Source organism: Porites lutea, chromosome 3 (genome assembly GCF_958299795.1).
Source record: "Porites lutea chromosome 3, jaPorLute2.1, whole genome shotgun sequence".
NCBI classification, from domain to species: domain Eukaryota; kingdom Metazoa; phylum Cnidaria; class Anthozoa; order Scleractinia; family Poritidae; genus Porites; species Porites lutea.
The window spans coordinates 13,025,801-13,039,638 of record NC_133203.1 but is presented as its reverse complement, the minus strand read 5'-3'; the positions used below and the strand labels follow the sequence as shown (position 1 = coordinate 13,039,638).

The following is a 13,838-nucleotide window of genomic DNA, read 5'->3' as shown; positions in this document are numbered from 1 at the left end:
AACAATATTTGATAAAACTATTCATCAATATATACAAGCCCCACAAAAAATCCAAATGAACTTACTGATATAACGTCTGATCTATATAAGAGAGACAGGTAAGAAGTAACAATATATATATAAATAGAAGCAACAATATATAAACCATATAATTCCTCTATTCTATTATACACTTTTGAAATACTTTTTTTTTATCAAACTCTGTAAACTACAAACATATCACAGCAGAATGGCGAAAACTTAACCGGCCTGTTTATATAAGGTGAGCCAGCAAGTGACTCACTTCGTATAAATCAACCTCGTTCCCAAGGTTCTCTCATACTCGCAGAGATCCCTGGGAACGAGGTTCAATATAAACAGGCCCCTTAGTCTACTCCAAAAATGGCACACTGAGTACTCCATATAACTCGATACCAGCAAGGGACATAGCATGCGTTTCTGGCACACTGGTCGACATGTCTTTTATGTGGACTATCTTGAACTGGCGGTAAGCTCTTACTTCTCCTTTCACAGCCCACGTTTTTGTTTTATATGACAAGTCTTTATTTCCTGACAGCATATGTGAAAAACGCTGCGACCTCCAGTCAACTTGATGATGCCTGCCCAGCACACACCAATCATCGTCATTACAAAGCCTACCAGGGAGCTCAAAGTTTTGTAGAAAGTTTCTGTCATTGCATCCGAGCTGCCTCACAGTATAGTCGGTAAGCCGCAGCGTGTAGTAATCTCCCAAATCCAGACACAGTAGTGATGAGAGAGAGAAGAGACCCCTGACTATCTTATGCTTTGTTGAGGGCTATAAAAGAGGAGACTACCCGAAAGGGTTTTCTCCAAGCCACAACCCATTTTCAAGAAAAATATCCGAATGAAAGCAGAGGGATACACTTCTGTGCACTGTATAATATCTACGCTTGTGCTGTATTGATTAATATGGGACTATTTGCAAGTATGACATAAAGCGATACTGTTTTTTTGTTTTTTGTTTTTTTTGTTTGTTTTTTTTTAACACTAACCTTCACGTGTGTCGTTCCTTTGATATAGCTTGCTTGAATTTTCCGGCAAGTTTGCGTCCTGTAACGCTGTCCGCAACAGTTGCAGCTGTGCTTCTAAGTTCTCACACTTGTGTAAATAAAGTTTGTTCACCTCCAATTCCGAACTCTGCAGTTTGGTCTTTCCACAAGATTTCGCGGAGTTTCGACTTCTTCGAGTTCGGTTTCAAGTTCAGCGACTCGGTTGTCTTCTGCAGAGAGAAAAAAGACAAAACCGAAACTAAAAAAAACAACACACCGTTCCTCTTAAGGCATCTAGGTTTATAAGTTTGATAATCGCCAAGTTAAAGACTGTTCTTTGATTTTTACTTAAGCTGAAACCACCTATCAGGCTCCCCAGAAGGTCTCACGGGAGAGCAAGCAGAGAGGAAGGAAATGAAAACATCGGTTGTAGTTTAGTGAAGAAAAATAGAAAGAACTTCACTGAAGCGTGTGTAAACCGCCGAGGGCCTCTTTTTGCAGCATATTTTAGATCGGGTGTAACAGATAGGATGCCGGGGGGATTCTGTATAAAGCGGAAAAGTTTCGGTGAGAGATGATAAACATAATTCTTTGGTTTGCCTTGCAGAGAACAAGTAGGGTGGCATATAAGACACTTGAAGGTATACAAGTAGTTACACGCGCAGGTGAGGGAGGCGTTTAAGATATCTAAGCTCTTCTGTATATAGCCTGTAGAGTTTCAGCGCATGTGGCGCTTAGAAGCGTCGTGCTTCGTTTGATCAGAGCTTGAACTTCTCACATTTAATTGTTTCATGAAACGTTCTGGGTCAACTGCTTTTATTTAAGCCTCTAATTAAACTTCTTATACTTACGTAAACGTTTGTTCTCTTCAAAATGCTGCGAATTGATTTTTAGTTCCTCTGTTTGGATTTTCAAATTTTCGAGCTCAATTTCGAGTTCTAAGAGCCTCTTGTTCTCTGCAGAAGAAATAAAATATTAAAAACATTCAAGACGTTTTGTTCTTGTTAATATATTTACAAAAGATCAACGATCGAGTCAGAAAATGAGGCCCCTTTTACATGGGGAAAGGTTGCCACGGGTAGAAGAGTCACGCTACCTAGGGCGAGCCAAACGAACAAAACGTGACGATCCGTTGACATGAGAAACAAGAACACATACTCGGCTGTGATGGTGGTGCCACCCTCCGAGCCGGGCCACCTTTTTAGGGAGCTTAAGCAACGACGACGGCGACGACAACGAGAACGGCAAAGAAGCGATAGGTTTAAATTGGCAAGACAACAACTTTGCACGTGCATCAAGATTTTTTGTACATTTCTTAGCCGTCGTTGCCCGACTACAACATGAATGAAGTGCCTAATTTCACGTTTTGTCGAGGACGGGAACACAAGACAACAACTTTCCTTTTCTTTTCCTGAACTTTAATACACACTCGCTAAAGTCGATTCGGCTGGGGGGTTGGCTCTTCTACCCGAAACAGGTTTTCTCCATACAAACGGGGCCTAAGAAACAGAAAAATCAAAAGCCTCTGGAGGAGAAGAGCCACCTCATAGAGCCAGGAGCCCATAACCCAAGGCTCCTGCTAAACCATTATCACAACTAAGGAATTAAAACTTGCTTCGTGTTGTAAGTTTGTTGCAGATTTACTTTACCTTCTTTCAAAAGTGAGCAGGCCAGAAATGGTTGTTTCCATTGCAGTCCCTCAACAAGATTTGGAAAAGCTTCCGAACCTCTTCTCATCAGCATAAAGATTAAATCCTCGTTTACGTCCTTACGTATTTTCTTAATCCGTACCTCGTCCATGTCATCTTGATCTATAATTTCCTTCTGATACAAATAAAGTAACAGCTGTTCCGGTTCTAAATCCTTGACGAGTTCTACAATGAGCTTTTGTAGAATATGTTTGTGGCATTCCCTCATGGTTCACCTTGTTCTCTCGTGGCAAAATCTGGGATTGAGAGAGGGAAAGTGCAGGAGTTCAAACTGAAATGGTACAACATGCAGGTAACCAACTCTGCAGAAATGAGTGAATCAGGTTAGTCAAAAGATCTCTTTAAACATTAGCAGCTCAATAAGGCTTGACTTCGCGTGATCATGAACATCATGTCTTGATTTATCCAGATCAAATCTAGTTTAATAAATTCTCGATATTAATTTATAGTTAACTTCTAATTAAGTACTTTTTTCTAAATTTCACTATTTGGTAGACACATATTTTAAAAAAGGGAAATATAATTCGGCAATACTTATTCATGTATTTTTTTTATCAACAGTATGGAATGAGAACCTTAGAGCCTGTTTACAAGGAGGGAGGGTTACCCTTGTGCTAGGGTTACCCTAGCAAGGGGGTTAAAGTTAGCTCTGGTTTACAAGCAGATTTCACAGGTGGGGTTATCCTATCATCCGGGTCAACTTTACCAGCTTTGCTGACTTGTTTAGTCATGCGTGACATTCTTTGTCCAAAATTTGAAATAATCTTGAAGTTCCCTATGGAAAACACGTTAAATTCACGAAAAAAGGAAAAATATTACCATCGTAGACAGAAAATAACTTGTTACAATTCAGATGTTTATAATTAAGCTCAGAAATTGGATAATACCGTTCAAGTTGGTACGAAATACTGGTCACGCATGACGGCGGAAAGTTAACCCGGGTAGGCGAATTATCCCTAGCTGAGCGTTTACAAGGCAGGTAGGTATACCCTCTTGCTAGGGTAATCCTAGCACTCAGGTAGGGTTACCCTAGTGCTACGGTAACCATACCTGCCTTGTAAACACGTCGTGTGAAAAAAGGAGAAATATGCGAGTGCAAGGGTACCCCAAGCACCATGGTTACCCTCCCTCCTTTAAACAGGGGCTTCTGTTCATACGATAGCTATACCGGATAGCTCTTTGTGTCGGCACGAAAGGCTATCCGGTATAGTATTAACACCTGCTTGCCAGAAGCATAGCAGGCTACTCCACGCTACGGCGCTGCGCAGCTTCGTTTCGTTACAGACATCTCGCCGAAATCACCGTTGTTATGTGTGAACATAAGCCCTATCCTGTTTAGTGGTTTTCGTGCTGCCGCAGAAGCTATCGATCATAGCCTTAAGTACTCGAGGAGGGCGGGCTTTTTAAGCACTCATTTGTACGAGGTCGCACAGGAAGGATTACACAACCATTCAAGTATGTATCTTACGATAAAATTACCTAAGTGGCAAAAAAAGCGTAAAGCACCTTGTTGTTGCCAATAAAAGAGAACCGTAAAAACATTACAATGTTCGTTTACAACGGGGACGAGGATGTGTTGGAATGATACAGAAAGGGGACGGATCAGAGATGAATCGGTGGATTCAATCACGCGAGGCTTTCGAGCTGAAGCAAGAGCTTAACTGCAATCAGTCAGCTGACGTTAAATTAGAAAAAGGAATCCATAGCAGCTTATCAGATATCGCGCTGTGAACATCTACGATAAGTTTCATTTCTAACTTCAAAAAGAGGCGACCGATTTAGTTTCAGTTCACGTGCCATTTCTTTCTTGCGCCAACGTAAACCACGCTATGCTACAACTGCATTGCGAGGCAGGATCCATAAGGATCAATTATGTAAGCACTTATTTAGAGTACATCTCAGAAGCGTCTAATTTCTTTCAATAAACCGTGTTGTACTCACTCACTGTGTAGAATTAACATGCTCATAATTTCAGACAATAGTAGCTACGCAAAAACGTAACAGCAAAGACATTCGTACTGCGTACGTTTAGACTGCAAACCTTATTGCGTGATCGCTTGGCTGAATGCATATGTTGACATAAAAGTGTGTATTTCTCTTTTTGAGATAGACGGAATCAAATAAGTCTTCTGTGTATGAAATTGCCTTCAATAACTAGTAAAATCTCCGCCCATGCTTACCTCGAACCGATTATGAAACGCGAGCAGTACTTCGCAGATGAAATCTACACAAACTTGTACATCGCAATAAACTTCCTTAAGTTGTCAACTGCCTGACAACAGCTGTACGTAGTCAGGCTCAACAAAAAACAGCTATTGTCTTTTCAACATTCCTTGACCTTTACGCTTGAGAGGCTGTAAAAGATTGTTTTACACAGTTTTGGAGTTACACGAGAACCTAGCGAGCCTCTGCTCCAACTTTGTAGAGTTTTCAAAACACAATTGAAAAAATTGGTGTTCAGTGAACGTTGGAAGGTTATAAAGATTTGAGGTGCTCTTTTCCTTATACTGGGGCGGACAATTTCACTGTGATATACCGGAGTGTTCGTTACATAGGTATCATTTATTTATTTAGAGGAGAATTCACTACGTTACAAAACCTGTAATGTTTACTCTAAAATTTTTAGAGTTGAATATCAAAAGGACCTCAGAAGCCCAGATCATATAGTGACCCTCAAGGCCCAGCAATTGATTGCGTAAACGAAAACCCACTATTCGTTAAATCAAAATCTGGTCTCGATAATGGATGAAAACCGAAAATATAGCTTCCAACACAATGCGAGTTTGCCTTTCATTAAGCTTGAACACTTGCCTTAAAGCCATGAAATATAATTCTATCAATCTCCGACTTTCTCAAGAAACGATTTCATTCACTATGCTGTGTATGAAGACGATTGCTAAAATAAAGCCAAAATCTATACACTTCTAAATTCCATCGGTACACTGACTAGGATCGATCGGGAGTACTTTCTATGATGGTCTGTAGGAGGAGCCACTCAACTAAACAGGGACCGCCATTGGTTGATTCTTGGTCACTTGGCCTTGGTGGCCTTGACTAAAATCAAATGTATCCCAGAAGCATTACAACACGTTATCAAAGCATGGTGGAAAGTGGTTTTAAAGTTATCCTAGAAGAGAAACAGCAGCTAATAATAATAATAATAATAATAATAACTTTAGTAGTAACATCCTCGTGAGGTTTTTCAGGAACTATTTACAAACGATTTACAATTTATAAAAGCAAAAATGACAATAAAAACTCGAAATCACAATTTATGATGGTATTCTACTAAATTCTTGAGCTTATGAAGGAAATGTCTGCCTCAATAGTGTGTCTTTCAGGGCGCGCTTGAAAGATGCCAATGAGGCACTTTGCCTGAGTTCATTATGCAAGTTATTCCATGTGTAGGCCCCTCTGTAGGAGAATGTGCGCTGGCCTATAGCCGTTCTGTATAGCGGAATCTGCAAAGAGTCCCGTGTACGAGTGTTACGAGTATGTATATTTGAGCGCTTGGTAAACTTGCTCGTTAAGTATTGAGGCGCAAGATCGTTCTGACATTTAAAGGTCAAAACGGAGTGAGTCTCTATAGAATAATTGTTCTTTAACAGGAAGCCAGTTTAGTTCTCGGAGCAAAGGTGTTACGTGGTCAAACTTCCTAGAGTTTGTTACGATCTTGCTGGCAAAATTCTGAATAGAATGTAATCTGTTTATATTCTGAAGGGTGGTATTTGACCATACAGATGAGCAGTAAAGCATCTTACTAAAGACTAATGACGTTATTAACAACTCTAGTGTTTCCTTGTCGAAGCTCCTTTTGACTCTATTTATTTGGCAAAGCTTTGCGAAACAAGATGACACTACACATGAAATATGGTGATCGTAGGTCAGATGGGGGTCAAGAAAGACTCCCAAGTCCTTGGTAGAGTCTGTTGGCTTCAGTGTTTTACCTAAGAATACCACTCTAGGGTCTTAGCTAGTGGAGGAAAATAAAATTAAAGATGTAGATAATATAAGGATAATTCGAATTCTTTTTCTTAACATCCATAGGGATACCATCCCATTAGCTCCTCCTAGGGGCCCGATTCGATTTGTCAAAATTATTGGAAAAAATATCGGACTGCCGGTCATTTAGTGTTTTGAAAATCTTGACCGGTTACCGGCCATATAGCCGCAACCTTTATTGTTCTAAGAGGGAATCACACAAGGAGCATTAGAGCTACGAGCCCCAAATTTTTGTATCATATTTATCAAAAATTGAGCATAAATGCCATCCAAAACTGTTTAAATTGGTATTTGATTCGTGACTTGGTTGGCCAAAATGCAAGTTAATGTTGTGTTTTTATTGTCGTTTCTCAAACCTATCTTGTAGCGCAGATCACAGTCCAACAAAGTTCCTTAAACTTGGTAGATGATATAAACAGTCTTTAAGTCAAGAATTTTAAGTTTCGTTAGAAAATTTGCTCTTATCGCCAAATCAAAGCTTCAAAATAAATTTCAGTCATTCAGTTGAAAGGGAAAATGATTGAACTTAATATACATATCAAAAATCGAAAATTATCTGGCCACTCCGATCTGACGCGACGCGAGCACGTTATTAGAAAAATACTAAAACTGGCTCATAATTAAGCTAGTCAACTTAAACGCGATTCTGAAAAGGAAGATAATTTCTAAATTTAGGTCATCACTGACAAAGATTATTAGCCTCATATCCCCTTCTACTTAAAACTTCACACTTAATTTAATTCCATTTCTTCACGATTCCTTCCCTACGGCAGCCTTTCTACCCTTTAGGTATACTAGTTCTAGGTATATAAAGCGTCTGAATTTCAAGCTACTGTGATTACAATAAGTTGTACACGAGCAAAAAAATGAATACTCAGTCATATGCAAACGTTTTTTAATCAAAATCTGGTACACTTAGCACTCCATATAGCTCGATACCAGCGAGGGACATTTGAGGTGCACCTGCGGGCATTGAATCTCTTAATTGAACAATTTGAAACTGACGATGGACTTTTAGTTCTCCTTCCACAGACCATGTCTTTGTTTTGCATGGCACCGGTTTCATTTTATCGCCTGATTTCCCATAGTATGACCATTCCCGTAACTTCCAGTTGACTTTATAATGTCTGTTTAGTAAACTCCACTCATCGTCATCATTAAGCCTTCCTTGGATCTTAAAGTTTTGTAAGAAATTCTTTGAATTACTTCCACGTTGCCTCAAAGTATAGTCAGTAAGCCGAAGTGAGTAGTACTTTCCTAAATCCAGACACCAACCCGATCGTGTGTAACTGTTGACTGGGTTGAAATATTCTAGGATATTTTCAGGGTCTTCACGACCTTCCCCATCGCAGTATGTTACTTTCACTCCGGAAGATGGTACTCGAGCAGGATTCCTCCACATGCTGACGCCGGCATTTAAACCAAGGTAGTGAATGACTCCCTTAGTATCAAAGTCTCTCACGTGCCTGAAATGGTCTGAAATGGAAAAGCAGAGTTACTGAATTTTTCCAGTTTTTCAGCTGTTTCTTCAACTGAAAAGCCAGTAAATCGCAGTATGCATGCTTATGCTCTCACGTGGCTGAACGTTTTTGCGTTAAAAGGGTTTATCTTTCATAGTAATATTCACAAAAAAAAAACAGGGAAGGAGTTCGCGCAATACGGGCTACAAAGACAAAAAATCTTTGGTGAGAAATAAACTCGCGCACGCGCACCTGTGGCACGGATGTACACAGATCGAATATTAGAGTCAAAAGATGGTACAACAAGTATAAAATATTGAATTACATTTGAAAGACACAACTTTTGTTTACATGATTTGCTTACCAAGTCCAATCGTACTGCATTACAGATTTAGAGAGTAGAGGAACGAACTTTTGGGACACCCTCTAAAAGAGCAGCCGCTCATTTGTACTTACATTCTTTAGTTTTTGTGAATTCGTTTCTTAGACGTGTCGAAGGTCTACTTCTTTGGTCCTGTCCCATTCCTTGCGACTGCCTTCTCGTTGAATTATCAAATAACGGCGTTGCTAAATCGCCGTTCTCCAAACTGGTTAGTGGCTCTACGTGTAACAAATATACAATGTTAACGTTATTCTTGACTTTCTATTCTGTCTTCAGTAGCCCACGATTTTTTCACCGTTTCCCCAAACAGAGAGCCTGTTCACAGGCTAGTCTTGAGGAATGCGCGGCCGAACGAAAATATAGTCTACTCAGTATGGAATTTTTCGCGTTCCATCTTAAACAAAGTGTATCAAAAATTAGAAACTATAATGAGACCCCTGGCCCTGGCTAATTACGCATCCCTCTAGCTTCACACTGTGAAACAATAATTGAGTAAAATTAAAATTCGGACACTTCGGTTAACCGCGTAGTTTGTGCACTTGTGATCAAACAATGTAAGATTACCGCCGGAAGTTTTACAAAGATAACTTTATACAAAATCATGGTGATTTCGTACCTCTTATGTCGTCGTCTTCGTTGACACTTAAAGCAGCAGCGCCGCTCCTTTCATCATAGCCTGATCTTTCCAAATTGCTGTCCTGTAAAGTTCTCGGCCAGAACTGCAACTGTTCTTCTAAACTCTTACACTTGGTCTTAAGCTCCTCCTTCTTTGTTTCCAATACCAGCAACCGTTCAGTTACAAGCTCTTTTTCTAACTTGTAGAGTCTACTATTCTCTGCAAAAAAACCCGCAAATATATAGCATTAGTTTTCCTCTATGATCAAGTTTTATACTCTGATCACCCCTGGCAGAAAAAAACAGTTGTCGTCATTAACCTTCTTTCAAAAGAGTGCAAGCCAGATGAGGTTGTTCCTTTTCCAATCCATTCACAAACTGTGAGAAAGCATTCGGGTCTTCTACTTTTCTGAGCTTAATGAGCAAAGCCTTATTCTTATTCCGACGTGTTTGCATTGAAAGTATCTCCTCCAAGGCGTATTCATCAATAATTTTCGCTTGATACAAATAATTTGTCACAGGTTCTGGGTCCGTATCTGCCCGCAGTTTCATATGGAACTGTTGAAGAATGTCATTTTGGCGCTGTATTCTCTGCATGGCTGATAACCTTTCCATGATTTCCTTGTTAGTGCTGAAAAGCACAAAGAAATACCCATCGTTACAATTAAAAATAAAATTAAACTTGTCATGATTTCAGGTGAAACTCGGTACACTGTTTTAGGAATTCAAGGAGGATAAAATCGTAATCATAAAAAAGAGGTCCCTCTTACACGTATGCGGCTGTGTTGACGAATGTAACAAAGCTATTTAGGCCTACTTTAGTAATCAATCAAGGTTAACAGTATATCATTTAATAAAACTAAATGGTTTTCTGGTGAGCCGTTTACGTAACAATTTAAAAAAAAAAAAATAATAAGATGCTTGGAAGACACTTAAACTACAAACAACATCATCCTAGATAGGCACTAAAGCTTTATAAAATAACTATTTTGGAACGATTAAAACTGAAACAGCCACGTTCCGCCCCAAACTTGACATGTACAATTTTAATTTAAAAGGAGGCCAGGCTTTTATTAATACAGCTTCTTATATTACGGAGAATTCATCAATTACATTTCAGTCCCTCATAATCCAATGATACGCCTGATTCGATCTGGTCTGTATGTAAAGACGTTCGAATAGGTTGCTGTTCTGATAACGATACAGACACTGATAAACTATACTCAATTATAATAAACATTGTTTCGAAAGGAAATAGAATTCGGCAATGCGGAAGCACCTCACTTGTACAGCGTCATACAGGAAAGATTAGAAGACCAGTTAGACAGCCATGTCACGAAAAATGAACATGCAGGGCAAAAATTGTAGACACTCTTCTTCTTTTCAACTAAAAACTTAGGATCTGCAAACGCATCAAAATGTTCGTTTCAAAACCACACCTAAGCTTTGCTACACAGCAAAAAAGGGGGAATGATGATTCGAAAGAATCAAAGCGGAAGCTTCAAATGTGCAAAGGAACAAAGCAACTGACGTTAAGTTAACAAAAGCCGAGTATTGCAGCATACTAAATTTCGGCTTTAGCCATTGATCTGTATTTCAGTGATTTTTCTAAAGGTTCAATCTACAAAAAGAAGCAATTTTCGTCAGTTTCCACCTTTCCTGTTTAGGTTTTGCGTATCAGCCTTTGAATTTCTTGCATCAAAACACCCTGATTGCAACTCGAGCTTAGATCACAAGATCAAGACGGATCAATTAGTTCTTCATTTGCAAGCTGTTCGCTTACTAAGGCACCTAGAACGGCAAGAATTCCAACACTATACAATATTTTAGCTCTGCTCACTTTAAAAAACAGACTCTAGTGATAGACGATGGTAGCTATCCGGCAGCTAACAACACAAAGATATTCGTATTGTGTACATATATGCTTAGACCGTCTACGTTATTGCGTTTTAACGCTTGACTGTGTGTATATTAATACATTTGCGGAAATGCAAGTTTGTATCAGTTCCTTTTGAAGATTGATAAAGATTGTGTAATTAGCTTCTGAATGGAGTTGTCAAAACCTTACCGTAAATCCCGGACTGGGGTAAGTTATGCGACAACACCCTCAATTTTGTTCCATCAAATGTGCTTCTTTATTGCTACGTGCGCCAGCTGAAGCCAAACAAAACCAGTTGGATCTAAGCCATAGACTTTCCAACATTCCTAACCTTTGACACTTTTTAAGCTATATTTCAGATATTTCAGTACCATATAAGGAGGTTTGACGCAAACCAGAGTCAAACACTAAATAAGAATCCCCGAGATCTTTGCAAGACGGACTGAATGGGGTTTTCCCCTTTTTAGTTTTTTTTTTGCCCATTTCTATATCGTTAAATAATACAAAAATGTTAGTGTTTTACTCTTTAGCCGCTAGCTTCAAGTTTTAATCTAATTCCTTGGAAAAAGTACACACGACCATATCAGCTATAAAACCAAGGCGGAGCAGCCATGAACCCCGGCGGGCATGAGCCGCTGTTTTGCCCTTCCGGCTTTCTGATTTGAGGGTCTGAATGGTGGTACCTCGATAACACTAAACACTTCATTTTTTGGCTTTGTAACGTGGAACAGTTAAATTTTAGGCATTTTAACACTAACAGTAAAATATTCTTTGAAACAGTAACTTTTTTCCACAAAGAAGCAAAAGCGGCTCCAAAAGGCCAAAGTTATTTTGTTTAGTATATCAGGGAGTTTTCGGCCATTTTACGACAATTCCGGATTATTTCAGAAGACCTCCGAAGACTACCTACGATTCCCGAAGACTGTCGAAGATTTCCGAGGACTAAGACAGAGGACCGACCATTGCTGAAGATGTCCGAAGTTTAACAGTTTCACACTTTTCCCCTAGTCGCGAACCCTTTGTCATTCTTTACTTAGTTCTACAATTCTCAGAGGTGCGGAAGTGTGGAATAGTCTGACAAAGTCAGGATAATGTCACACTTTTCCCGTAGTCACGAACCCTTTGTCATTCTTTACTTAGTTCTACACTTCTCAGAGGGGCGGAAGTGTGGAATTGTCTGACAAAATCAGGATAATGTCACACTTTCCCCCTAGTCACGAACCCTTTGTCATTCTTTACTTATAGTTCTACACTTCTCAGAGGTGAGGAAGTGTGAAAAGTCTGTCAAAGTGTGAGGCTCGGGCGCTTTGCGCGCGTACGACTCTTACGCCACGCTTTACCGATTTCTTTACTGCCAGGCTTCAAAAAGAGAATAAAAGAGTCTCATGTACTGATTAAAGATGTTTAAGCTACTAGAGCTACTACAACTACACACTTGTCATCCTCAGGCCAACTCCCCCGGGTAGAGTGCATAGGTGTTTATGATGCACTAACTTCTTGGCCTTGCAGGTGCCTGTCTTGGAGGTATTCAAGTTTGGGTGTATCTTTCACTACGAATACAGCCTTCTTTCCTCGCTGCTCAGCATCCTCGGGATGATTGTATCTAAGCAACTGATAAAGTCGTTGAATTCACTTCGAGTCTTAGTTCAAAGACCTAAGTCACATTTGATTGCGCACGCATGTACCGAGTAACTTGTCGGTCAAAATCTCAACTACGTGAACACTCGGGCCCTGTCTCCGACACTCTCCCCCCATATGGCAACGAAGGAGACATATGTTGTCCATTCTTCAGGAGACTGGGCAATAACAAATTAACATAGTTACATGAAAAGTTTTAGAAAGCTACTAAGCAGTCCTATACAAAATACTATTTCAAAGTTTTTACTGTTCAAGTTATCCTGAATTCTCCTCTGCGCCAGCAATTTGTCGGATTTTCTCTTCCTTTCCAATGCAACTCTTACGTTCACTAGCACATTAGTCGTCATATGTGCTGAGATCAACTCAAGACGCTGAATAGTTAAACCCTCTTTAGAAAGCCTGGCTTTGGCTGCTACAAGCCGCCGGGTAGTCCCTTCCTAATTCTTGCTTCACCACTGCATTCACAACCGCTCCTATACCAGCACCACTTGCATCCCCAAATCCACGTGACTTAATTTCCTGAATGGGTTCTCTTCGGTCTGCAAGAGCACGACTTACATCTATCTGCTTAGGAAGCCCTTGCTCCCATCCAAGTTTCAGCCTGCTTGTTAATTCTGCATCCCATGCCAATTTCACCCCACACACCGTACGGTACAGACACTTTCCTACCAAAGTCACCGGTGAAACAAGCCCCAAATGGTCATAAACACTTGAAAGCTTACGAAGAACTCCTCTCTTGCTTGAGGCTGCTTCCCAGTCATGAAAAGATACAATGATCTTGTCATGTTCTTTGTTTCATCCCGTCTTAGCTATATAGTAGGCTTGATCATCCTGCCTGGGGTTCCCCAAGCAGTTGCTTCGCAAATATTTCTCTTTTCTCAAGATCAGGACAGAGGTTTATGCTACTTTATGCTCAGTGGACTTCCACTTATGTAATGTGAATGTTGCATCTTCAAATATCTCGATCGCCTTCTCCTTTAGCAACTTGGTTTCTTCTTCTGTCATCTCACTACTCAACAGGTCATCCACATAAAGACTCTTCTGTATTTCAGCTTTTGCATGAGGTTCACCTTCCACCCAGTTGTCCAAGTGGTGCTCAATCACGCCACCAAGAAGAAGGGGAGATGGCGCTAGCTCATATAA

At 40.0% G+C, this 13,838-nt stretch overlaps 2 protein-coding genes across 2 annotated transcripts; both read right to left on the bottom strand.

Annotated features, from left to right (window-relative positions):
• Positions 1-1,074: 1,074 nt before the first annotated feature.
• On the bottom strand, positions 1,075-4,976 carry LOC140930605 (uncharacterized). Its single transcript, XM_073380327.1, has 4 exons — positions 4,900-4,976; positions 2,660-2,955; positions 1,862-1,966; positions 1,075-1,240 (listed from the first exon to the last, which is right to left on the bottom strand). The coding sequence occupies exons 2-4, from the start codon at positions 2,925-2,927 to the stop codon at positions 1,140-1,142; spliced, it is 474 nt and encodes a 157-aa protein (XP_073236428.1). The 5' UTR covers positions 2,928-2,955; positions 4,900-4,976; the 3' UTR covers positions 1,075-1,139.
• A 2,321-nt stretch (positions 4,977-7,297) lies between these two features.
• On the bottom strand, positions 7,298-11,339 carry LOC140929393 (uncharacterized). Its single transcript, XM_073379193.1, has 5 exons — positions 11,247-11,339; positions 9,499-9,809; positions 9,180-9,398; positions 8,638-8,781; positions 7,298-8,197 (listed from the first exon to the last, which is right to left on the bottom strand). Exons 2-5 carry the CDS (start codon positions 9,791-9,793, stop codon positions 7,617-7,619), a joined length of 1,239 nt encoding a protein of 412 aa, XP_073235294.1. The 5' UTR covers positions 9,794-9,809; positions 11,247-11,339; the 3' UTR covers positions 7,298-7,616.
• Between the last annotated feature and the right edge of the window lie 2,499 nt (positions 11,340-13,838).